This window comes from Blennius ocellaris, assembly GCF_963422515.1.
Source record: "Blennius ocellaris genome assembly, chromosome: 23".
NCBI lineage: Eukaryota > Metazoa > Chordata > Actinopteri > Blenniiformes > Blenniidae > Blennius > Blennius ocellaris.
Window position 1 is genome coordinate 14,194,087 of NC_137672.1, and position 26,484 is coordinate 14,220,570.

The following is a 26,484-nucleotide window of genomic DNA, read 5'->3' on the forward strand; positions in this document are numbered from 1 at the left end:
CGTCCACGGGCCAACACAACGCGCCTTCATTCGTTCCCGATGCCATTTCCAAGTACAGATTGAACTTTTGATCACTTGCATCAGTTTGTTTCTTCCGCGATACACTTCTCTCTTTGTACGTAGCACACTTCATAACCTTGGCAAGTGAATACAGACCGTTCCCACCGAGTCGATGGATTGAGAAAGTGAAAAGAGTGAAGAAACTTCGCAAACTTTGCCTGACGTGTGAGGAGAAAAAAAAAGAAAAGAAAAAAGAAAAAAAAAAGGACATTTTGTATCAGTGGCTTGTTGTTCTCACTAAACTTTAAGAGTGAATAAAACGTTTTGTCTCATAAAAACAGACCGAAGAAAGCAATAGAAATGTCACAGAACCCATTTTCATGGTGTGTGACAGCTCTGATCGCGATAGCATGAGCTCAGGCGCAGGTCAGCGTTATATATCCCTCCCTCTTTGAAACAAATCACACTTTTCCGGCTGCGTGGGTACTTTTTCTCCGATTTATTTCTTCTCCACAGACACTGAACAGTAGTACATCGTCATGAGCACAGTTGTTAGGATCATTGCTGGCTAAGACAGAGAAACAGCGCGCTACAGTTTTACATTATTGCATGAATTGATGCCATCATCTTACATGTGCAAATATACACGGAGGGGGAGGAACATGTTAGCAAAAGATGGCTGGGTGGATGAGGGCAAAAACAATAAACCAAAAAAAAAAAAATTAGATAAGAAAGGAGAGCTAATAAGGAGAGGAGGAGGGATCTTTACATTACTGTGCAGCAGCTCACCCAGCCGCCACTTCATCTCCTTCAGGAGGTTCACATGCTGATCAATAAGGTGGGAGACGCAGCGAGGCGGGAGAGCGGGGGTGTGACGTCACCGCGGCGCCGCTGCCCGCTGTCGATGCATAGATCAAAAAGGTCTTCGTTGTGAGAGGTAATCGAGCCAAAACGCTGGAATCGACGTTCCAATTCTGTGATCTAGTTAGTGTGTCTATCGTGGAAGGGCTTCTTTCATTTTGGGCTCTCGGTGCTGAAAACGTCCGGCTTCACTGTTTTCACAATACCACTGCCACACTTTTCCTTTAAAACTGTACATGATATGCAACTTTCACTGGTCAGGGGCGTTTCAACATTCAGTTTGGATTCAAAACTGGTACAAAACTGAAAATGGTGACTGTTTGATTTAGCGTTGCTCTCATAGCTCAGCTGTAGATTTGTGTTTGTTATGGCGGCGAACCCTATTGTGCATACGATATCCATCGTTCTTATGTGTGCTTATCTCAGCAGGTGTGTCATTAATGTCTTGTTTAGTTTGAAATAGATTGCACGAACAAATCTGGGCAGATTTATGCAAACACGCGTGCTTGAGAAATATAAATCTGCTCCTGGTGGTCTCCAGAGTCTCTGATTAGTCCGGCTAATTTCACGTCATTTGACAGAGAATTAATTCATAAATTAATCAGCAAAGCCTCAGAAAATAACACCACATGCCTCCATTACAGCACCATGTAATCCCATTTATACCTAGCACAAAAAAAAACAAACAAAAAAAAAACCCCACAAGCGTGCAGACCGTGCGCCGTAATCTGTGGCTGACGCTGAAAACGACAGGGTGGAAATGTTCCTCTGACGACCGTCTGGAAATGGTTCAGAAGCCTTAAGACTCTGTGACTGTGCACCTGGAGAGCAGGCCGAGCTGAAACGTTTCAGCAAGTCACCAGAACATCCCCGTTTCAACCCACAGCGACAACATAGACCGAGCAACAGAACCTGGAACGATGAGAATCTGGGAAGTTTACAAACCAAACTAAACCTTTAGCTATTACTGATACAGTAACAGTGTTTTTTTACTTTAGCAGGAAGGTGAGACGCGTGCGTCATGTCTTGGTGTGTCCCCGTCGACTTTCTCCGTCTGTGCTTCTCTTATTGTGAAAATCCTCAAACACTTGTGTGAAACAGATACAAAATGAAGAGAGTGTGATCCCTTGTCCTTCACCCCGTGTGTGTTTTCTGCTTCCAGAAAAACAACGATTTTCAAACTTGGATCAACGTTTGAACGCTTGCTGTGATCACACATTCCCAGAATGCACTGCGGCAAATGTGCTGAAGAAGAATATTGAAATACAACGATTTGGAAATACATCCGCAGGTCAATTCCTTTCTCTCCACACTGTGCTAAATACTAAGGGAACTTTTAGTAGTCAAAGATAAAAATTTTAATCTAGTCACTTTGAATCTATGAGGCAACGTAAAGAGCAATGAAATGGAAAATAGTTGCATTTAGTTGCACACAGATGTTAGTTTCACACAATAGCTCATCGCGGTACGTCACACTTTAAATGAGCATCTCGGCAGTGGAATGTATCACAATTAAAAAAAAAAAGGAAAAAAGTCTCATGTTATTCTAAAATATTGAACCACATTGAAGCTGTTCACAAATTGGCAGGATGTTGTTAAAGGTACCACTAATCGCTAACACAGAGTAGTTATTTTTGGGAGAATTAAATATAATTTTACTTATTTATTATGTCACGTTGGGCTGTTCTTTATACCATCCGGTGTTTGGATTTGCTCCGTGTCTCCCCAGCGTAACCAAGCGGAATATGTACAAGGGGGGGGGGCTCAGAGAAGAAACATAATTATTTCCCTCCACCTTGCTCGCTTCATCCAGAATCCGACCACCGCCACGCCCTCCCACCGCCTTCCCGCTCTACTCCTCGATCTCCAGGATCAGGTCGTCTCCCTCCAGCGCCGACTCAGGCGTGACATGAATGGCCTTGATGGTGCCGGCCATCGGGGAGTTGACCACCGTCTCCATCTTCATGGCCGAGAGGACGCACAGTGGCTGACCCTTCTCCACCTTGTTGTGATTTCAGAGACAGGAGTCGGGTGAGCGCACCGCCGGATAAGAGACATCGAACTCTGGGATTTCGACATCAACATCAATATGACAGAAGCCATTTAAAAAAAAAAAAAAAGGAGATTCATAGAAGTGTCCATAATGATATATGACAACTTTTAACAAGGATCGTCCAGGATTGTAGGTGCTGGATGCAAAGTCCCATCATTATTCTTAATATTTCAGTGAAAACACTGTTTTCTACACAGGAATTTTAAGTCCAGGTTTGTAAAATACCTTTTAAACTGGCTGGACAGATGAATATTCTTTATTTTAATAACTGGTATTTTTAACTCCAACTTTAAGTCATGACTTTACATTCCTCCACATGAAACACTTCTGTCACTTTCAATTAAAAGTATATGAACACACGTAGTACGAAGTATTAATGGACCCATGATGCATTTTTAAAACGCGTTTCAAAATTTTTAAACGTGTTTTAAAAATGGCATTCTTCAAGCTAAATAACACAAGGAAAGGAAACTTCATCCATTTTTGCAAAACAAAATACTAAAATGTGTGGAGTCTCGAAAACAATGATTCACTATTTAATGAAATGTGTTTTTTTGTTTTCTTTTTCTGAAACAAGAACTTTTGTGAACAAACTGACAAAACCATGTTCCTCTTTGCTGATCGCTCTAAAAGATATTGGATGTTTTCAGATGGAAGGTTGCTGGATATTAATAAATGAACAAAGGTTAAAGAGGAAAACTGAAGCAAAACCACTGATTGAAATACAAACAAAATAAAGAAATAAAACCCCCAGGCCTTTTATCAAGGATAAACCTGCCGGGCCACAGTAACAATCCACATATGTTTTGTTGTGAGGAAAAGGTTTGGATTTTTCGTCTGTATATTTAGATTCATAACAAAGATAGATGTGTGGAGATGAGTCTGAAACCTGAGTCAGACCACAGGTGGAACTTTTAAAAAGAAAAATAATCTGAGGAGCACAGGCATACGACTTAGTCACATTTTCCTTTCGTATTTCAAATTCTATGATTGTGAATTGGCACAGCATGAATGCAAAGTGCATGGAAACTTTATTATTTATGGAAGTTAATTCAGTCGCTCTTTTGTGACGAGTATTATATATGATGATATTACGAAAAACCCCAATTATAGATACATTTTGAAATCATACTTCTCTGTTCTTGGCTACTTTGAAATGTGTTTGTCTTCTTCATGCTCATATACAAGTATTGATTATCTGTAGGAGATGCTTTTGCAGGTTTTGGACGGTTTCTCCAAACTCCACAGTCTCATGTCTAGACAGAGTCCTTGTACAGCTTATGTGTTTACACAGCATTTACCATAAGATGTCTTTTTCTGTTGAATAAAATAAGCAAAACAAACAAAAAAAATAATAAATCTTTGTACCAGTACTCGGGCGTAGAGGAACCTGTCAAAACAATACCCAGACAGCCGCAGTGCTCTCCAGTGAGCAGCACACTGTGGGGCTTCACAGCTTTGTAGTTCAGCACTGCGGATTTGCTCCTGATGCTTTGTGATTCTTTACCTTTGGAGGCTTAGATTTTTTTTTTTTTGTAAAACACTCCTTGGACTTCATTTAGTAGAAAAATACAGGTGGAAGTGTGAATGTTAATGAGAAAATATATGGAAGGTTTGGATTGTGGGATAAGGTGGATATTATTTTGATAGGAAAAACGTATAAACAAATACAAATAGGTTATCGATATACCGACCTTGGATCCGACCTCCACCTTGACCTCCAGGACTTTCCCAGGCATTGGTGCTCCCACCTGGCCCTTGATGGACTTCTGAGCTTTCGGGTGGAATTTCATCTCCTGGTTACAGAAACAAAGAAATTGTGTTCATCAGTCGTCCATCTCCGTCCGCCCGCCACCATTTACCCTTTCATCCACGCACGCGTCCACCCGCGCAATCATTCAACTGGCCAACGCCCACTCCCCCCCTGACTCTCCAGCTCTGCTCGCACGGCCATTTGCTTCAATGAGTAAAAATCATCTTCCATTTCCCACCGAGAACAGACCTGGACACCTTTCCTCCTCCCGTCTATTCATAGATTACATGCCGACATCTATCCTATACCTCCAATTACAGCATTCGCCACTAATCCACTTACAAATCCATACATTTGATACCTTCATCCCGCTCTCAGGGAATCCTTTAGCGCATCGACTGGCCTCGCTACACATCAATCTCCTCCGTGTACCTTCATGGCGACCGTGTCTTTGACCAGCACGGATCTGAGCTGGCCGTTCAGCTCGAAGAACACCTCCCTCTGGCCGGCCTTGTTCAGGTCGCCCAGCGCCAGCGCCTTGATGTGGAGGATCTTCCCTCGCTCCAGCTCCACCTGAAATCAAAGAAACGAGGTAAAGAAATATAAATAGTAAGAGCGAGTGTGAAGGAGGAAGAGGCAGAGAACAGATCATGTGTGAGAGATGGAATCATCACAGAGGTGCTCGGTTCACAGGTTTATATTCGGCGACTAAAAAAAAAAAAAAAACGACTGCGGAACCTGGTGGAGTTACGAAAGTGACGTTTGTTGTGTCGGAAACGCAGTTTTATCTGGAATTCTGTGAGATTTTTCTATATTAGACACAAAGTTGTGACATCAATTCAGGCTGGGTTTTTTTTTCTTCTCACCTTTCAACTGATGTTTTGAAGAACCTGGGCATTATTTCTTTAACTTTGGATGTGATCACAGTATAATTTATACTTTTGTAAAATGCCCTTCTTGTGGTACAGATTCTCTCAATCTGCTGGTAGATTTATAGAAGTTTTAAGAGTTTGACTTTGTCCTGATTTCAACATCTGTATTCACACAATCTGCGGTGCTTTTTGACTTTATGCCTCAGTCAGGATATTAGACAAAATCTTCACATTTATTTCCATCAAACTCCACATTTGCTCAAATAAATGGAGCTAAACGAGTGAACTTGATCCTAAAGAGGCCAACAGGTGCAGAAACATTAACAAATAAACTACAATAATAGTAAATTTGGTCATGTAAAGATATCAAGAGAATGAAAGAAGCTAGAAAACACATATTGATGTTTTATCTGGTTATATTTTGATGGAAAAGGTCATTTCAAGAACCGTTCAGCACAATGAATTCACCACAGGAGGCTACATGTATGCATGTATGACTTTAGGGGGAAAAAAAATGAGTAAGCCGAGTTCATTCATTAAAAAATGAGTCAATCCATCGATTCATTAGCGATGATATTTCATCCAACGTCCTAACTGACCATGAGTGAAGGCTGGATACACCTGGTAAAGATCACCGGTCCAACAGAGGTACTCAGTGCTGTGTGTGTGTGTGTGTGTGTGTCTCAGGGCTCCAATGTGTTATTATTAGAGGCTTGTCTGCAGCGGCAGAGAACAGCTTCTTGGTTGCCGCTGTCACACTGAGGGAAATTCATCATTATCCAAAATGCTGTACGAGTGCAAGACTTATTTCCAGGAGTTACTTTCTTCATCTCGCACACAGTTGGATGAAGTCCTGTGGAGTATTGCAGTGGATTCTGGTCAACAGGTGTGATTTCTTAATGACATAAACCCATTCACTCTTCTTTCATGTGGCCAACAGGCTCCGGGATCTAAAAAGGCATTCAAATGCATCGTATTTGAATTACATGAATCGAAAACACCCTCTTTTGGGACTGGGATTCAAGTCAATTCAGAATTACAGGCGATGAGAATGATAAGTGCATTTCTTTCAGCCACTTCGACAACATCCAAGGTTCAAGTTGTGTCTGCCAGTGTTTTCTGCACTCGGGGATCAATGGTGACATCAAAACAGGAGAAGTGGTATCGACACAATGACAGGCTGAGAGATGAAGCGACTCAGACTGTAGGGTAGGAAGCCATTGTCCCCGTCTTTAGTACGCCTGCAAACAGTTATTTTACGTCTGTAAAAGGGCCTTTTAAGATAAAACCATTCCCCCGTCTCTGTGTGCCTCACGCCAGACCGCCTGTTTCCCCTCTCTCATATCAATTCCGGTCACTGCTGTGCTCCGTCTTGCCGGTTCGTTCCCTCGACACCGGCCACTGTACTTCTTCATTTATCTCACGCCTCTTCTCAAATCTCCCGTCTCACCAGTCGGAAAGTCATTTTTTTCTCCCCCCCCCAGTCTTCCCATTTGTCCAAGTCTTTCTCTCCGGCTTTCAATCTCTCTCTCCTTGTCAGGTCTCCCATGTGTCACACCTTTCCATTTCTTATTGTTGTTTTGATGCCTATTTCTGGGGCGGCGGCGACGACTCTCACGCCGTTAATAATTTCCCTCATCTGCCTCTATCGGCTTCCCTTTTATCTGCCGCCGAGCTCTCGTCCCCCCCTCAGCTGTGTTTATCCACCTTTTCTTCCTCGACCCCTCTCCTCTCTCATCACTTCTGCTATCTCGCCTGCAAAGTCTCCATTGATATTCCAAACTAAGTCTCAGTGCAAAGACAAAAATACACGCTGCTGCAGATATGTATTGATCTCAATTTTGTTCTGCCTCTCTGTTTCTCCGACTCTCATCTATTTTCTTCGCCCCGCATCTGGTAACAAACCTATTTTTTTTTTTTCCTTCTTCTTCTTGGTGCCTTTCTGCCTTCTCTCCAGTGCTCCATCTTCATCTCTCACCCGTTTCCCTCTACACTGAACCTGCTCCAGCTTCTGCTGTTTTGTCGGGCCCTTAGCAAAAAAACCCCCCCCAAAAAACCTGCCTTCTCTCTCCCAACTGTGTGGCTTCGCCGCCACATCTGCTCACAACTGCTCCCGTGAAAAATACAGCGCGCGTTTGAAGCGTTGAACCTTTTGAAGATGAACCGTGTGCGTGTCGTCACAACTACAGAGACGACTCCGGTGTTCCGTCTGTATATAAAACATCCATCTTTAATCGTATAATTCACTCAACAGATCGCAGCTTGCTCCCACATTAGTGGTTGAAATAAACCGCCATGAATATTTAATCACTTTCCAGGTGAGATTAACTGAGGTTGTTTTCTTATTTTACCTCTAATAGGATTTTCTTATAGCCAAAATAAAAGTATGTCGTATGAAACTATATCAGATTAAAATGGCAGTAAAGAGATTTGTGTGTGTGTGTGTGTGTGTGTAAAGTCTTGTGACGCCACCAAGCTTCACACACTGACCTTCAGCCATTTCTTGTCTTTTCCTCATCAGACTCACAAGAAGAAATTCTGCAGCTCCAAAGGAAGCAACGACTCAGTTAATCGAACGAAGCCATCGTTGACGCAGACAGTTGAAGCGGTGTGTGACCGCCGTATACACTGACCACGTAAATAATACAAATCCAGTCAGACTGATGGAATAGTAAAGGCCGGTTTCGATCATCACTACTGCATGAGCACTGTTTAGGCGACATCTTTTTTTAAGACCCACGTTCGACAAAACACACTGTTCTGCACAGCAACACGTCTGAGGAGGTGAAAACGCGTCACTTCCAGCATCCGTAGGGAGAAACACACAAACACTGCTCACAGGTACGAATGGATAAACGCTGCCTCGGGCGGCGACAGCCTCTGTGCTCTCTGGCATAATGACTGAGATGTGATCATTTCCAGCGAGAGCACACAACATGCAAGACGCCTCACTTTAAAACGGTATTGCACCGCCGTTGCAACAGGTCCTCTCACTTTGAGGCGTCTTAACCTCTCCCGGCTTACACGCCTCAACAATTCCTGAGCAGATGCTTCTTGGGAACAGCAAAGTTTATGGAGTATTTTATGGGTCAGAGTGGTTCGACACTCGGGCCCGTCTTGTTTCACTCCCGCGTTGCCAACTCCAGATGCCGTTAAGCCGCTTTTGAGTCATTAGCCTCGGAGTTCATTCACCTTTTCCAACAGCATGCATGTTTTAAGCGATATGATAAATAATGACGTTAAATATTTACATTGTGTGTGTGTGTGGTATGAGGTAGAGCGCTTGTAATTGGCTATATTTATGCATTAAATGTAGGTTGCGTCATATTTCATGTCCAGTTAATGTTCATATGGTCAAGGTTGGGTGTTACATCAGCATTACACTACACAGTAACCCACTGTCCTTGGGTTGTATGTGACAATCTTGTGGAATAATATATAATTTCCTAGTTTAAAGGGCGCATTACAGCCGAGCGGTGTTGGCTTCTGCTCTGGACTTCACATTTTATTGTGCTTACTGTTATCATGAAGGCCCACTCTCGGATGACCGTCGTAAAATACAGTGCGCTTCAAAATGTACACAACGCCAATCTGGTCGGGCATTAAACATTCAGGCACAAGAGAAATTTTATTTCATCGGCCAGTCACATTGCCAGTAATACTCATTTCAGGCCAATAGCAATATTGGATTTTTAATCTCACATCAGGATGTACTATATCCTGTTTTACTGTGCATCCCCAGCTTTTATTCTTCCAGTCACTGCTTCCTTTTTACTGATAAGTATTGATCATTGTGTGAACGTGTTGTGAAATCAGTTGAGGGTTGAAGAGTTTGAGAGTAACGCATGTACATTCCCTGGCACTCAAACCGAGGCATGTGTCGCCCTGGTTAGGAAGGATAGCGTCGTGTTCTGATCCTGAAAAGCCGATAAAACCCCACTATTCACTCGCGGCCCTTTTTAAACTCCCACAGAGGAGCAAAAAAAATCTGCCTTTGATGTAGAAAGGCTTACCAGTTTGACATGAGATCTTTATTGACACTGACTGAAGTGAACTTTTTTTTTTTTACTCTGATAAAATTTTAGTCCATATCAGACAGCACATCAATTACAGTCAGCCCGATTAACTGAAGTGATGTATTTGTGGCAAATTACTCACAGCAAAGTGAGGGCGACACGTCTTGTTTAAACGTTTATCTTGGATACACCGAGTGGCAGTAGAAGCCAGAGCGACCGGCTCATCATTGGGTTTTCATAGGCATTATAAAGAATACAGTTGGGTTTTTATTCTGTGTTCCCGACGAGAGATTTGTAACTTAACCCTGTTGAAAACGCTGCATAAATGAATCCAAAGCCAATAAAATTCTATCAAATCGCACCCCAACCACCCAAGCCTCCTCTGTTCTTGTTCCGAATTATCATATTTGTGATGGAATCCCTTGTGCATTATGCATGTTCCCTATATCAGAGTTGCATCTGGGCTTTTCTCATCTATACATCTCTATATTTTCCACCTCTCATCTATACATCTCATCTACACATGCTGCTCCCATTTATTTGTTCAGCGCCCCGCAGCACTGAATTCCTCTTGTCAGATTGAACTGCTTATCCATTCAGAGCTATCACACAGCTGACTGAGACAAGTTTGACTTTCTGCTTCACATAGTGTCTCTGATATGGTTTTATTAATGGCGGTGTGGTCGGCGACGGCGTAATGAGATCAGAGCAGAGCTCCCCGTGTTGCTGCTTCTGCACGTTTGCTGCAAAAAATTCTGGCTCCATGTTGGTGGAAATCTATGTTCACAGCTCCATGATTAATACCACACCGAGTCACAAGGGAAGATATACGTGGGTCAAAGATTGTTTTGTATTTTCTTATTTTGCCTCCCGTTCCGTACCGCGTGTGGGTGAAAGTCAGCAATGGCTGTCACCAGTGCGTAGGTGTGTATTTGTGCCTGTGTGCACTTTAAAAGTCCATCAGATGCTATTCCACAGTCATCAAGCGGCTTTTTAACCAGGAGCTTTGAGGATAAGTGCCCGGGTTGCTTTTGTCCAACTAAAATTGATCACAAGTTGGCTGAAAGAAGCCACATGAACAATAATCCAAACAGACCACTGGGGGAAAATAACAACCACGGCATTGAACAAAAAAAGAAAAAGAAACTTGTCCAAGTTGCAGCGGTTGTGTTCACTCAAAGATAAATCCTTTAGTCATGCTGTTTATTCTTGGCTGGCAGATCAGAGTTTTGAATAGAATTTACAAGAGGCTTGACATAAAATGCGAAACAGTGGCAAATGATTACAGTGAAAGCTCTTCTATCTGTGTCCTACAACACCGACGACTCCAGGCTTTAGGTCTGGTGCGGCACTCGAAAAGATTTGAAGCTTAAATCAGATCCAAACATCCAGAGTGCGTCAAACAGTAACCGCCAGACGCTCATGAGCAGATTAGGATGTATACTGTTGATAGTGTGGAAATCTGCGAAGCAGCACTGTCATCTTTAACTGGCGTCAGTTTGCATTACGGTTTTGTTGACTGCAGATCAGAGTGTCACGGGAGCAGACTTCAACATTTCCAACTCTATTTTTTACATTGAGATGCTGCGACCGTGGGTAAGAACAATCGACGCGTTACAACCGTTACACAAACAAATTGCAAACACTACGAAAGTCAAATTCCTGTCTTTTTAAAAGAAGTTGCTGATTTAGATGACGACGTTTGTCTGCAAATTTACGGAAGTAAAAAGTCATTAGAAGAATGGATTGTCATTGCATAATGTGTATTTAAAAACATTATATGGAATATTATATCAGGATCCTGCTTAATAAACCTTCATGTGTGCATTCAACGGTTTTTTGTTTAAGTTCAGAGGAAGTAAATTAGAATTTCGGAGAACTTTATTTATCTTTTGATTCATGCAAAGTGAAAAGTAATGTGAATTGTGAAAAAATGTGTTTCTGTTCTGGGAGTTGAACTGTGAAATGCTCAGTGATGAAAGTAAATGTACTGGATTGCTATTAGATTTCAGAAAAGCTGTAAAATACTGAATAATCACGGATTAGGAATTATCATGCATCATGTTATTGTTCTATACTTCCTCTTTTAGTAAATTTCTCATATTTTCGGCTATTTTATAGAATTTATAGGACATTCATTTGTAGGATTCATAGCAGTTAACTCGCTTCAGCTTATTTACGTTTGGTCACTTAAAGTGTACAGTCATTTTGTTTGCTTTAATTTAATCCACAACCAAAAATTAACCAATCATTTGCTCATCACACTTGTAAAATCCAGCAAAGTACAAAAACTTACAACATCCAGCCTGTCGCCACCACAGATTTGTGAATTAAGTTACATTTTCAAATCATGAAAGATTGAAATCATGTCTTTGATGTGAGAACATCACGATTAGCTTGATCTCCTCCAAGCAGACTTGTTCCGCCCTTCAAAAGCAGAGACGTGTCAGAAAGGCACCGGTGCACTTCTAAACACCAACAGTGGCCACAGCTGCTTTTTCTCACCACCAATCACAGTAGATGGACCCGGACTCATCACCCTGGAAACTGAGACGATAGATGGCAAGCTTATTTCACCGTGTCTGTCGATCTGCAGCTTTATGATGCTCATAAAAAAAAAAAACACCACAAGAGAAAGAAGGGAGCTGGCCATCGAGTTACCTTCGCAATGTTGCTCGACAAGGACTCTGGAACTGTAAATCCCAGATAATTACCCAGACAAACTGACTCACAACACCGCCTACACTGTGTCTCTCTACATAGTCCAACTCTTCTGTTGCTGCTGCTCCTCTGAGGAATTCTCTACCCGTCATGAACGCAACAGTCCAAACCAACACTGCGTCGATGCACGAGTTGCACTGATTCTAAACATTTTTGTTTTTTTTACAAAGTGCATGAAGGTACTTGAAAATTCTTTCCACTAAAAGAAGGGTAGAAGCAAAAAAAAAAATGGGAGTTTGTAGGTTTTTGTTTGTTTTTATTTTCATTTCACCGGGTCGGCTTTGAGATCACAAGGGGGGCCGCATGTGGCCCCTGAACTAAAATGAGTTTGACATCCCGGTCCAAACACAAGTGCCTCAACATCACCACACAGCTTGCTTGTCAGAAGTGGAAACAACTCAGCTCCACTCACCACAAGGCTTTCTGTGTTTTAACATCTGCACTGTCTCCTTGACAAATGTCGGCCGTTATTAACATTAGCTGTCACATACACCACTGCACCTGCAGTTTAAAACATTATTTCAATAACTCAAGAAAATCTGAAATATCTAAATCGATTATGATGGCTTTTCATTATAATAAGAATAAACACCTACTTTACACGCCCAGTGAAATATGTGTGACGTATCAGACAAGGCATGCAGCCACAAACTCACTTAGAACAATAAAATAGGTCAGAATTGACACAAAGTAACATTAGTAACTTGTCAAGTTATCAACACTTTGTGTTTATCATCTGTGGGCTTCTGTCTGGATGTTGCCAGTCGGTTGTGCTTCTTCTTCTTCGTCTATTCTTGTATCAAGTCAAGTACTTGATTCCAGCCGCCTCTTGGCTGCAAACTTTACCTCATATCGTTTCACTGATCTTGTTTTGGATTATCCTTTTTTTGGACCGCTGCATCGCTCACTGACCACCCGTGTATTCACGTATGAAACCCCAGCAGCTGTGTGAGAAATTAACCAACTGCATGAATGAGTTTTAAAGTGGTGCGTTTCGGCCTCCTGTCTGCCTTCTTCCATATCAGCACAAGTACATGCAGGAGGAAGTCTACGTTTATGAAGATTTCGTTTGTTTCCCGTTTGAATCTTGTTGCACCCGTGGGCTCGGTGGTGTTGCTATTCCACTCTCGCTGCAACACTGATATTGGATTAAGTTTTTTGTCTGCAGGCATCAGAAACAGGAGGTTTTTTTTTTCCAAATGGCAAAGTTAGGTAACATTTATCTTGTGACGTTTAGACTTTACAAGGTCATCGCAGGGTTAGAGTGGCCCCTGCTGTGAGCCGGATTGTTTTGACAGACCTTTATACTTCATAGTGGAGCAGCAGCATATCAAATGGAGGAAAAATACAAGCACTGAAGTTGGAAAAAGAAAATATTTTTATTGGAAATGAGTGAAATAAATGCAAGTTTTGGAGGAGAATCTAGGGTTTGCAGCAGTTTTTGTTGTAGTCTATTTCCATTATGGTTGGACAACCATCTGGGATGTTTTTCCTCTCTACATATGCACATATCACTCGATATGGAAATAGTCTGTCGAGCGAGGAGTTAACACGCCAAATGGTTTCATAATGGCGGAGCAGCAGAGAGGTGAAGCTCCCCGCGTTGCTCTCAGTGGAATATAAAAATCAATTTACCTTAGTATGTGCTGCAGTGGATAATACAGAACGAATAAGAAATGGCGTGACACGAGACAAAGAGGAGCGCTGATGTTTATTGAGTGATGTGTGGCAGAGTTGTGCTGGCATTATAACTGACGCTGCTGCTGCAGAACAATTAGTCTCACAGTGACTCCAGACAAGAAGAGACTAATGTAGAGTCTGTTTGGTTTTGTCATCCACATTTTAATTTCACCCATGCACAAAAGTGCTCTTAACAGCGTGCATTTCAAAATGAGGGACAAAATACTGGAGACGTATGAAAGCTGACTCATGCTTTTGCATCCATTCAGTCGGAACAAAGTCTTTCATAGTGTTGATTTGAAAAACTAAATAACAAAAAAAAAAAAAAAGAAAACACACCTTGGAAACTAATGAGGTACTCAGATTCCTATTATAAAAGAAGGCTGAAGGTCCTGGGTGTATTTTCAAATTCTACATTCCATTTTATTTTCCTACAAAATGTAATTTTCAAAGATTTTTCTGTGTTCTGAACTAATGTCCTGTGAAAGAAAATCTAATCCTGCGATGAATTGAAAACACTCAATAAAACACGTTGGGTTCAGATTTACAGGAGAGGCTACGCGTCCTATGAAGGTGGTTTAGGGAACAGATAAGCTTGAATAGTTGTATTCAGACCATAATCAGATCATAGCTGTGAGGGTAATTACATAGCAGATATATAGTTTACAGGGCTGAAAAAGACAGAATTGCCTTTATTTGGCTTAGTAAGATTATGATCATTTGAAAGGAAATGCAACTTCCAGCATAGAGTTAAACTGGATGTTTCACCGCCAGAATGCGCATGTTAAATCGAATATACGTCCAAATCAGGGATGACAAACATGAGACTTGCCTCAGAAGCCATGCTGTCAGGCTGAGCTTTCAAAAACATGCACAATGAAACAGTCATATGAGAAGTTTTTGGGACAGTTCACTATATTTTGCACCAGATTTTTTCATTAAAATTGACTTCATGTTTGAGATTGTGCTCAGTTTCTGGATAAATTGTTTGGTTTTGTGAAAATACAGGCATTTTCATCACGTATACTCAAGCCACAACAAAGAAAAACTTTATAGTTTAAATCTAAAGGTTATTATGGCACTATTTTACCGGTCTGGCCAACGGTTTGTCTAAACTGTGAATACAGCCGCTTCAGGTCCATTTCACCTGGTCAGCAATGCTACAAGATGTAATAGGAAATACATGTTGACAATAATATATGCAAACATATACCAACGTACATAAATTATTGTCAAAGGAAAATAAGTGTCATACAGCTTCAATATTATCACATAAACACACATTCGGACTAATAGGTCTGATAAGTCATTTCTGAAGGTTGTTGATTTGACTGATTTTCTCTCAGTAAGATAATTGTTTATAAGGTCTCAGGATAATTGCTACTAACCTTCCTCGGTGCAGTTACTTGACTTCAGTAGCATATTAGCGATGTTTATTGGACATTAATCTGGAAGCAATTACACTTCACTTTAATCTAACTTCGTCCCTGGTGTCATAAAGGAACACAGTATAATCAGATGCACTTTACTGTTGTCGGTTTGCTATGAATTTAACATTATAGATGATGAACGTATAATACATCATATCCACCACACATGGTCCTTCAAGAACATCAGCGGAATTTGTCATCTATATTTCTGAACACGCATAACCTTATAACATGCATAAACTACATCATGAAATAGACTTTCATAAATTGTTACCGAGCTCTCAAAGACTAAAGCCTTTTAATGGCGACCTTAATAAGTAGAAAGTGGTTGAATAAAGCACATATCAGTGTATAGGTTAAGTACAGTTTTGGGATTTTATTACACTGTAATTAAAGAGACAATGTTTTTTTGTTCTTTTTAATCTTTGGCAGATATTTAGCTTGTTTGCCTCTTGGCAATACAGGTAGATTAGTCAGCCTTAAAAGTAGATTTTTTTTGTATTCAGTCTTTATCTTTATGATTACTTGCAATTAGAGGTGGTCGATTTCAGAACAATTATGTGAAACTCATATACCTTTGGCAGCTTAAGGAGCTATTTAAGTAACACAATGAGAAATATTCCAAATATCTGTAATAACCTCACCATATCTAAACATAATTTTGTACTTGTGTTCATGAGGAACTAGGATATGGAAACTATTCCATTTCAGAATGGGAAAATTGAAAACCTTTCACTGGAAGAAATGTACTAATTTTGTACAAGCATGATCATAATTTGCTTGCAAGAATAAGTAAGTTCAGAGTAACTTCATCCACAAATGTGCAATGCAATGCAAAATTGAACAAATAGCACCACCTAAGCGTCAGTTAATATAAATGATTAGTTCAGAGATTAACAACTTCACAATATAATATTCAATAATGTCTTTCAACGCCAGACCTCATGTACCGAAGTCATTCCATATGTGGCTTTTTGCATTACTCCTGCTTCGATTTCTCTTATGACGCAACAGCACACGTGTCTTAAAAACTTAAAGATGACATTTCAACACAAGGTCAGAGCCATCATCACCTCCTGTCTCACCTCCTTGGGGATTTGACCATCTGGTCACAGGTTCACTGCCTCAAGCTCCTTCAAATTGTCTTTCTTAGCGTTTTAGCACCACTCCGCATCGGCTGTATGAAAGAACTGTCTCTCCACATGTGATCCAGGCAGTAATAGTACACTATATATGGAAAGCACTGTCGAATTCAATGGAGAGCAGCAGAAACATGCTGGAGATTTTATTGTTATTGTCACTTTTCAGCGGCTCCAAACACCCAAAAGGGACAAAAGTTTCAATTTTCAATTGAAAACGTTGTCCTGTAAACGAGGCCTAAGACTATCAGTGACGGCGAGATGTAAAGTGGACAAGTCAGAGTTCATCGCAGGACAAATACAGAGATAAAAACCTTACGTGTTCGCATCTAGCGGCAATTTATTGTCACCAATATTCAGGGTCAAGCACATTTCTGGACTTGAGGAGGAAACCAGGGTAGCTGCAGAAAACCCGACGACACCCCAAAGCTGGACATCCACTGGAAACACTCTTGCTTGAGCCGATGACGCCACAGAGTAACTGAAATGCTCTTCTACTGCATAGACTCCTCTTCTTTGAAATTATGTCCTTGATCTTTCAACACAATCTGGCATCACAAACAACCATGTCTTTAATAGTAGAGAAAGTGATTCTACCACAGCCCTTTACAAACCAAACTTTGTTTTGAACGTTGTACTGAGGAGTGTTTCATTCTATAATGACACACCCAGTGACAGACTCTTCCAACGTCTCCTTCAACCGAGAAACAAACTTTCACTTTGATCGGACGTCTGATTCTGCAATCTGTTTTAAAGGCGGCCCTCTGTAGTTCCAACAATCTCTTTGGAATTCAGTCTTCAGTCTGTATTTGAACACTCACTTTAGTCTGAGTTTTGCTCATCAAAGTTTTTCTCACTTGCTGTCACTCCCTTCAAACGTTCGCGCCGCATTTTGCTGCAGAAAAACACCGTCTTCAAACTCAGTCTGCGACTCTGAGGGGAACTTTCGGTCGGCACGGCAGGAATCTTGAAATGTTCCTGCTTACTGTATTGTCGCTGTTCCGTCAACATAATATTACAGAAGTGCGAAAAAGGAGAAACTGCCTCGCAGCATAGAGTCTACATTCAATACCCTCGATGGATGTTTTAGTTTGGGGATTTTGTGGCTTTGCAGTGGAGTGACAGCTAGTTAATACATCCTCTCACCAGCAGCCTGCTCGAGTCCCGCTCCTCGCTAATTTATTTTTGTACGGAGCAATTCAACTAACTTATGTTGCGCCTTTCTCGGACCGCATGTTCAACTTCCTTCCCGCTGGAGAATATACCGACGATATAATCTTTACAAGTCAGTAACAGTGATATTTTAGCCTGAGATATTGGCCCTTGGTGCCTCCCTCCAGCCCACGCTCAAAACATCGTACAGCTAAATTAATCTGGTATTTCTGTGCAGGAAGGCTGATCGGATGGCCTCGGGGGTCAGGAGCTCCATTTGTTGTTCCCCTGATAAAATGTTAATATCTTTATTCACCCCAGTGTGTTATCAGCACTCCACCGCAAGGTCACGATGAACTGCATCAAACCATGACCGTCTGCAGGGACGGGAAAATCACTTCCGACTGATAATGTCATTTCTTATATCGAACCGTCTTTCCAACAGAATCGAAAAATAACTTGGATCATTAAAGGAATTGGTATTAGGGACAGAATGAGTTTTCACAGAGTTGCTGGCTGTGATAACAAATACACATGAATAAACCGCTTTAATGGATCATTCACTTATTGCTGGGGAAAAAAAGCACTAAAGCAATAAAAACCTCCTCTCACTGGGTTCACAACTGGGAATAACTCAGTAATCAAATTTAGGATGGCAGCTTTTTACACGATTCGAGTTCGATCCGTTTTATAAGGGTCTAATTTGTAACTTTTCTCCAGCGACCTCGTTTCCATTTGTTTTCAAATCTGTATTTTCAGTAAAAACTAAACCTTCTGCTCACTTCTCAGCAGAAGACACGTATAAGTATTTGTACTTAATTACTCTACTAAAGTAGATATTTCAGGTATCAGTCCTTCAGCTTTTATTTTTATCCAAGATTTGAAAACAAATATCAGTAATTTCTTATCCATACTGAAGCTGCAGAAATGTAGGATTTCAAAAGAGATAATTGCACCAATATTGTTTGAATATTTCTGCTTCAATCTGTGTTTTGTATGAATTCCATTTAAATTGTTACTTGTCTTTTTTATGTAAATATTTCAGAAATATAGCAGAATATGATTAGTGTCATACTAATAGGTAAAGCCACTGCAATATGCTATTATGATATTAATACTTTAGAGTTTGTACTTATATACATATAAAATGCAAATTTCTCCCAGGCAGGCTATGAATTGTTATTTCTGCCGCTGTATTGAAAGCCTGGCGGCCCGCTGGGACAAATTTGATCCCCCACCGGGCCTGAACATGTGGGAATTTTCATTTTTAGACATGAATCAAAGTTGGTTTCTCAGCAGGAGCCTTTCTGAGTGGAGAGAACCTGTTATAAACATGAACTGCGCCGTCATGAACTGCGTTCCGCTGCTGCGGGGCGATGCTTCTTTTGGGACACCCATGACTTCCCAATTGTGTGCTACAGCGAGGCGAGTGAAACCTCTTGAGGGTGATAGTCAGCTTTCACCGACTACAGGGTGCCTGTCGATGATTACGCTCCCCAGCGTTCAACAGAGTGGCCTTCACCTTCGGAGCAGCGATTGGCCTACAAGTATTGCCGATAACATTATCGCTTAAGCGGAGAAAAGCTTGTAGGAAACAATAAAGTGAACAATTCTTAGATTCTCCGCTTCACACGCTCAGGCTTGCTGATTAAGATGCATACATCTGCTTAACATGGCAAGTGTTTTGGATGGTGTGTGTACCTCAAACTCTTCTGCAATCTTGGGTCCATCCAGGAACAGCCTGGTGTTGAGACAGTCCACTGGGCCGAAGTTGGCTGGGGAAAGAGAGAGAAACCTCTACCATGTCAATATAAACTCCAGATTTCTAAATGTGTATTGTATGTGTGTGTTTTTTTCCCCTCATAATCCATCAGTGTGTGGACGAAGGTGTGGAAGTCAAGGGATGTGTTTGGAGAACTGGTTTAGGCCAACACTTTAAATCCGGAAGGTAATTAGGAAAGACTGAGTGTTGGGATTACGTTCAGGCTTGTGTACGGTCTTAAGCTGAAGTAGAGAGGGAACCACTGTACACTAATTAAACTTCCTCACAAAGGGGCACTACCAGTTCTGAAGCCAACAATGCTCTGCTCCTCAAGGCAAATATTAAGCTGGGGTTAATCCAGGCAGCTGGATATTGCTGCGGCGGCTTCAAACAAGTTCCAGACAGACTTGATTCCGCTTTATTCCTTGCAAATAAATCTCAGGCATCACTTCTTTATTTATGCTGAATTCTCCCTCCAGTGCCCTGAGCTGCCAAACACAACAATTAAAAACATTTCTATCAAATGGTTCCATTTCATAATCAGCGCTCTTAACTCGAGTTTGGTTAATTTTGAACCTCTGTGATTATATGGAGGAGGGTGATAAGATGTGTGACACCAAATAACTTTAACAGAGGCTTGTTATATAAAACAAATTGAATGCGATTAAATACATTGCAGTATTTAAACTCTACAAAACAGAACATGCATTTGTTTCCTACTCTTAAACAATTATCATTACCACAACACAGCGACTCACCGGTAAAATCTTTGAACTCCTGGAAGACTTTGGGGTACATGGCGGCTGACATGACGTCCTCGGGGGTGATCTCTTCGCCATGGGCAGCACGTAAGCCCTCCTCGAGGGCCTTGAAGTCCAGCGGTGGCAGGGAGGCGCCAGGACGACCTTCAATTCGGTTCATGGACTTCAGCACCTGAGATTGGAGGTCGAAAGAGGATGTGAGGAAAGACGTGGCGAGAGGGAACCGAACAAAAGCAAGTTAAAAGGCAAACTGGCAGACAACAGAGGGAAGACAAACTATTTACGAAAAGTTTTTTTTTTTTTTTTATAATCCAAAGTCAGAGTCTTTCTGAATTTGTCTTCCCGCTCCAAACATTCCCGGTGGATTGTGAAGCAAGAAGGATGTACAAAGAGGTGGTAAACCTTCCCATTGAACTCCAGTCACACATGTGGATGAAAGCAAAGATGTGTCAAAGATGCAAATTGACGGATTGCAAGTGAGTGAAAGAGCAAGACCCAAAATATAAAGAGCTGTTTTGATGCACAGAGAATGAAGCAAACTGAGACAAACCCCCCCCCCCCCCCCCCCCACACCTCCCCACCCTACCTGCATGTTCTATGAAAGTTATTTTTATACATTCAGTAAACAGTGCACCTGTTTAACAAGCTCTACATTGACTCACAGTGACACAAATGCAGCTGGTTGCGGAGGCCTTTCCCAGGGTTGATTTACTCTCTTACAGGTTTACACTGTTCACAAACGTAGAGAATATGCAAGTTGTATTGGTCTCGGTGCACAGTGAAAGAGTCGTTGAGTGTCGTAGACAATGTCTTGCTGGCCAGGTCCGAAGTGAGAGGAACCGTAAGGGGGAGACTTTTTCTTTTCTGGTTCTGCCGAGAGCTCTTCAATGAAAAGGGGATTTTTCCTCTCCACTGTCACCTGTGTTTGCTCATGTGGGATTTCTGGTTTTTGTCTGGAAAAATGAACTGAATTGCTATATCTACTCAACTGAATTGAGTCGATATAGTAAATATATTCACTGGGGGACCAGAGCAAACTATTTTGGTCCACGAAGGAAATCTGCAAGGTTTTGGACTTCCGTTCAACGAAGAGACCGTTTTCTTTTCTGTGTAAAATGTCCTCTTGTCCAAAAACGTGGACAAAGAGCACTGAAAGGCAGTGCAGACGGCGATAAGACTAATGATATGACTTTTATCTTCCGAATCAGTTTGGTATCCGACAGAACCTGTAGACGCGATCGATTTAAGACTAATAATAACGTCTGCTGGAGAGATTATGTCAGGACAAAGGCAGTCCATGTAAAGGCTGCCGGAGTTGCTTGGGCTTTGTTTTTGTTTTCACGGCTTTCTAAAGCGTTGTTGACGTTGCAACCGCAGGCGGCAGAGGGGAGAAAAGAAGGGGAAGGAATCTCTGTACAATTACCCTCTTTAGTCACTGTCTCAGAAAACCTTTCAAACGCAATTGAACCTATGGAGCAGCTTCTTCCCACGCTTCAGGCCATCATGACTCCTCTGTTGATACACTCACTCAATGTGTCTGCTCGCTCGCGTGCACTGCTTCATATCTTCATGGTATTGTCATATTTATGAGTGTGTGTCAGTGTGTGTGTGTGTGTGTGTGCCTGGCAGAAATCTCCAGACAAAGGGCCCAGTGCAATGCTATTAGTCACAGAGCTAACAGTTCAAAGATAGCTGACTCATTTGCGTGTGTGCTAGAGAGACACTTCAAAGATGGTGGGTTCAGTGGAGTCCCTGCTCATTAACACCGTGTTCTCTGAGGACGTCTTACACCTAAACTGCTTGATTGTTTAAGGGTGAGGCAGAGACGGCTTGTGTGGCTGTGTGTGTATGTGTGTTGGTGTGATGTGTGTATGTGTGCATTATTAAATGTTTAAAACTCTTCCTCCAAGGTTGTTTGTTCTTTCTCTTCGTTTCTGTCCAAACGCTTCGACAAAACACTTTTTGTTTTCTTTTTTTATCGTTGCAGATTTTTTTTTTCTTTTCATTTTTCCTTCCTCTTCCAGAGTGCTGCTCTGCAGGGTGTGCTGCATATTTAACCATCTGATTTCTTCAATTCGTTTTCTCCTCAGTGACCTCTTTCCCTTTTTTCTAAACCCGCCGAACTAGCCATCCTTTCAATGTGGGAGTTTTTTAATCTCCGGGTACCAAACACTAACTTTTTGTTGCTGTTGAGTTTATAGACTGAAGCATTATAATCAGACGCCTTGTCTGATGGCCTTTATGTACCTCTATAACTGTAGTAACACTGAGTAATATGCAAATAAAAGCAAAGGTAATGATGATTAAGTTATTCAAAGGCCATAATAAATTGAAAATAAAATAAAGAAGTATATCATTGGTGTTGAAATTAAGATTTAGTTTTCTCTACCTTTGAAATATAGAAGTTCAAATTAAATTTTTCAGTGAAACCTTTGTACACAAATTAAAAAGTTGACTTAACACAAGACAAAGAAAGAACTTGATATTAAACAAGAAGTCAAGTCCCCTCTGGTTCCCGGCTTTTTATGGTGGACTGAAGTAGAAGAGATATGTGTAATCCGAAGAGTAAACAATAGCTCTTTTTTGAAAGTCATGGATTCTTTCATTCTACAAGCCACAGACGTGTGTTACTATAGGGTTTTTATTTATGCTGAAGAATAATCACAAACTTTGTAGCAACAAACGTTCTCATCCACATGAAGGCTGCTGCTGCAAAGACTTTACTGATTTTCAGCACGGAGACGTCAAGCAATTTCTTTGTGTCTCGATCAGTAGGACTCCAAAATGAAACGAGCTTGTGTATAGTCCATTGAAACGTATGAAAAACATTTGAATTATGAAAAGGAAAGATATAACAAAGGGAGTCATGGAAAATCCAAATTGAAAAAAAAGCAAAAACATTTTTGGGTAAAATGAAAATTTGAACAACTGGTCAATCAGCTGATACAACACAGTGATGAATGTGTCCAAACATTTTTGAATTAAGTCAAATTTATATTACAAATAAAACTCAATACATATTTTCCACTTCAGTTCCACAATTGTGTTGATATTCACATTTGTGCAATGCCTCGTTTTTCTTATAAATAGGGGATAATAAGGGAAACGAGTAAGTGTAAACGTCCTTAATAAAAGGCACATGGCATCCCAGCTGGACTTTTCCTGGACAAATTCTTAACAAGGAGAATGTTTCTTCAGTTTAAAGATATTCCCAAAATTGGATGTTGGATTGTGAGTGCATTTCAAAAACAATCAATGTCACAGTGCAAAACATTCTAGGATTGAATAAGACATTCATGGTCCATCAGTTTGACAACTTTATGGTTGATGTAAACAAGACAATTGGATGTCTGATCTGATGAGATTGTCAACGTGACCTTATAGATGCAGTTACTGTGAGCGAGAGCCAAGTAAGGAGCGGAGGGAAGCTGAACCTCAGCAATTATAGATATATTTTAAAAGAAAAAGCTGCTACTTTTTCTGTTTGATCATCACTGATTTCCTCTTTCCTTTCTTTCCAAGTGTGCCGCTCCGAGGGATGTGCTGCATATTTTACACTCCCACTTCTTCAATACGGAAACTCCATCTCGCCACCACAACCACCGCCGCCCTCCTTCCTCCGACTCTTTCCCCTCCTTGACCTCATCTATCTTGCTCGTCTTTCCTCTCGCACATCGTCCCTGTCCTCCGTCACCACAAATGAACCGGGGGTGACAGCCTCGAATACCATTCAGCGCTTGAAAAAACTTCCCCATGCATGCAAACCCCTACGTATGTGATGGCCCGTGAGACTGAAATGTATGCTTGTGCGAGCAAGTGATAGAATTCTCTGCCGACTGTGCAGTAACTAATTAACGCCACAAAAGCGCCATTAAAGAAACATCGTCTTTCCTATGCCGCGAGAATGCAAATACAACCTTCAGCACTATGCTGCATGCGAGGACCTGATGGGCGCTATATGTTTATGCTTGCATGCAAAAAAGCACTGAGTATTTAATTAGCTAATTGCGCTGTAACTTGCAGTAATGGGTCCATACACATGCAAAAAATAAAATAAAATGATAATGTGGAGCTGAATGACTGCATGTATAGAAAAAAGCTTCAGTTCTTCAGCACACCGTCTGTTACACCGGCGAAGCTGTTGAGGGAGCAGAACTACACGTGTTCAGGATTTACCGAGGAAACTCACTGTGGAGTCGCTTACAGCTCGAGACAATAGGGGGCTCTCGGTTACTCCCATGCATCCGAGAAGACTGTCTTCTCAAGATCTATCACATTTCACTGCAGCACTCATCCAATCTGGGAAATCCTCCCAAAATCCTCCCAAGGACGGAGTCGTTTCTACTGAGAAACTTCAAAGGACGTATCAGGTGTCGCTTCAAAACGCCCACAATCCTCGAGTCTGGGATCTGTTTAGTAAAGCCTGCGGGGCGTAAAAGGACTCTTACAAAGATACGTCTGCAGGAATGGTGTATTTGTGTGTTTTTGTTTACGATCTTGCCTCATTTGGGTGCCGTAGCAGTTGAATGACGGACTCTGCCCAGTGAAGCGTCTCTGAAAAGATTTAAAGTGCTGGAAATATGATCATGTTGCGAGCTACCGAAAGTGGCTCCTATTTGTATTTGGCCTTGTAATTTTATAAAAAACATGATTTAGTGTGACAATCATGTGACGGATAGTAATGGATTGTCCTCAGTCTGATCCTTGTGACTGGAAAGCTCGGGGCGCGAATCTCATTGTTGCGTCAGGCGTGAAACAAATCAAACAAGCGGATCACGGTCTGCAGTGGCGACACCAGAAGTAAGCAGCTGAAAAATTACATCCCGAGTCGAATTCTACCACATTCACCAAATAAACTGAATAAAACAATTGTGAATAGTAATACTACTTTTAGTACTTTCCCCCATACTTGTCCCCCTGTATTTCCATGTGTAAGACATACATAGTCTATTCTGTTGTTTGTAACTATCCTGCTTGTCTTTAAATTTGTGCAATATTGAGCTGATGTGATGACTGATTTTCCCCGCGTGAGATAAATAAAATCTTATCATATCTGGTCTCATTTCATCTCATCTCATAGCCCTAAAGAAAGAAATGAAAAGAAAAGTAATGTGCATTTCATGGTAAACAAAATCCTCGATATCCACTTTTTTTTTAAATTCAATGTATTTATTTATTTATTTCAATTTAAAACGTTTGGATCCGGCTCCTGTCCATGTTGAGATGGCATGATTTCCCCACGTGTGGGTTTTATCCAGTGGTAAACTTTCAATCCCAAAACAGGTTTGAGGATATTTGGTCACCCTAAATTTTGAATGTACATGTGTATGACTGTTGTTTTGCTGTAAATACTATGTATATATACAGATATAGATATGATAAAAAGCTTAAAAGACAAATATATTGCAACTTTCAGTCTCTTCTCTAGGAGTTTGAATTGCTTCTGATATGATCATGCAAGAGACTCCTGACCTCCTCAACGCATATGGCATAACAATGGGTTGCTGTAAATTCTACCTGCAGACGAGGTCATGTTTTGGGGGAGAGGTGATGAGTCTAAGAGAGGCATTGGGTTCCAATAGCATGTGACATTGCCTCATTGGAAGAGTTGAGCACCAGAGTAGACTGAATGTTATTAGACTGAGGTGGAATGCATGCTGAATAAATAAAATAGTGAAACTTCCCCCCAAAAATCCCTTTATTACAAAGTATTTGTATGTTTGTGAAAATGTTTTTCTTGTTATTTTTCAAGACGACTCGGCCTGCCAGTCTGCCAATGCAAAGGAAGAAGCTGTGCGACATGGGTTAAAAACAAGTTAATAACTATAACAGAGCAAGAATCAAGAAGGCTAACAGGGTTAATTGTGGAAAGTCATTTCAAGCACCTACCATAGGAATTTGGGAGAGACTCATCATATTATAAAAAGAGGGCGCAGAAGCCACGTTTCCAATCTGAGGTTCAAACCTGACTCAAGATTATTTGTCTGTGTGAAAATAAGCTCAAATTGCATTGAGCTCTGCTGAGTTCCTGACTTTTTGTTCCCCATCTTACACCACTTCGACTTTTTTAAGAAGCACTGAGGAAAGTCGAGGTTCAGCGACACCGTCTGGCCCAGACCAAGACTGTCAGCTTTTTGCCCCGACGTGACCTGTCCAGGATGGTTTCCACTGTGAATCACAGTCACAGCTGTGATCCCACCAGAATGGGGGACATGATTGTCACTGTTCTCTTGAGCTTTATATAACTGCTACGTTGAACTCCTTGAATCCAAGGTTGAGAAAAA

At 41.2% G+C, this 26,484-nt stretch overlaps 1 protein-coding gene across 1 annotated transcript in view; it reads right to left on the reverse strand.

The window, feature by feature from the left end:
* Nucleotides 1-476: 476 nt before the first annotated feature.
* Nucleotides 477-26,484, reverse strand: part of pcxb (pyruvate carboxylase b) — a 303,687-nt gene continuing 277,679 nt past the window's right edge. The window contains exons 23-27 of the mRNA XM_080518797.1: nt 20,198-20,372; nt 19,379-19,452; nt 5,100-5,240; nt 4,609-4,710; nt 477-2,863 (exon numbers count right to left, since the gene is read on the reverse strand). Of these exons, the coding sequence (XP_080374923.1) occupies nt 2,714-2,863; nt 4,609-4,710; nt 5,100-5,240; nt 19,379-19,452; nt 20,198-20,372 (642 nt within the window). The 3' untranslated portion in view covers nt 477-2,713. The remainder of the gene's footprint in view (nt 2,864-4,608; nt 4,711-5,099; nt 5,241-19,378; nt 19,453-20,197; nt 20,373-26,484) is intronic.